General features: G+C 38.4%; 1 protein-coding gene across 1 annotated transcript in view; it reads left to right on the forward strand.

The window, feature by feature from the left end:
* Positions 1-426: 426 nt before the first annotated feature.
* Positions 427-941, forward strand: part of LOC119588046 (keratin, type I cytoskeletal 10-like) — a 797-nt gene continuing 282 nt past the window's right edge. The window contains exons 1-2 of the mRNA XM_037936745.1: positions 427-469; positions 795-941. The exon at positions 795-941 is cut by the window's right edge and continues 282 nt beyond it. Of these exons, the coding sequence (XP_037792673.1) occupies positions 455-469; positions 795-941 (162 nt within the window). The 5' untranslated portion in view covers positions 427-454. The remainder of the gene's footprint in view (positions 470-794) is intronic.

Below are 941 nucleotides of genomic sequence, written 5' to 3' on the forward strand. Positions count from 1 at the left end.
TATATATAGATCAGTAGTGTTGTGAATGTTAAAATAAAGTAATAAATTAATTTCGCGTGCATGTTTCGATTATCGTCTAATAAAGCAGTCGATACGTGTGTGTGCTCGTGTGTCTCCCTCTAAGTCTATCATATTTATCTTTCGCTAAAAGAGAGATCTTATGCATAGACTTATATTAATAGATCTATAGTAAATCCAGATCCTTCTCCCTATCTCTGTGCTATATATAATCAAATCCTACTCTATCATCTAAACTGATACTTCATATGTTGAATAAAAGCAGGAAAAGATTTGACGGCTTTTTCCAGTCATTGGGGTATTAACACAGGGTATTTGGCACCTCACGCGGCCTTGCTGAAAGAGCGGTCGATCAAGTATAAATAGTCCCGAGACAGCATGCAACGCTACACTTCTTTTCTTACTGTCTCCACTGATCAATAGGAGGAAATTTAAAATGGCAGGTCCTCTGGTACGTTAACTACTGTGTGTACAAATAGTTACAATGGAAAATGTAGCTACAAGTGGTGACTGACTGATTTAAATACAGCGAAAGAATTAAGTCTTGTAAAACTAATCAGCAAAATTTCACCTATTCCAGCCTAGTCTCCAATTAGTTAATATTCTTTTTCCATTACTATATGTAGTACTGAGATTGAATGATCCTATTAACAGTGGATTTATTGTTATTGTTACAATTATTTCTTTATATTCTTTAACCATACAATGCCGTGTATATGTATTTCCACACATTCTTAGATATGTACCGCGAATAAAATATCCCTTCCTTCTTGCAGGTAAAGGCGGCTGTACTGCTGGGAGTGGTGTGTGGAGCTGTGGCTGATGTAAGCTATGCTTCCCGCGGTGGAAGCTTTGGAGGTGGAGCTGTTGGAGGCGCCATCTCCGGAGGACCAGGAGGTTTCGTTGGAGGAGGCAACTTAATC

Source organism: Penaeus monodon, chromosome 23, assembly GCF_015228065.2.
Source record: "Penaeus monodon isolate SGIC_2016 chromosome 23, NSTDA_Pmon_1, whole genome shotgun sequence".
In the NCBI taxonomy this organism is placed as follows: domain Eukaryota; kingdom Metazoa; phylum Arthropoda; class Malacostraca; order Decapoda; family Penaeidae; genus Penaeus; species Penaeus monodon.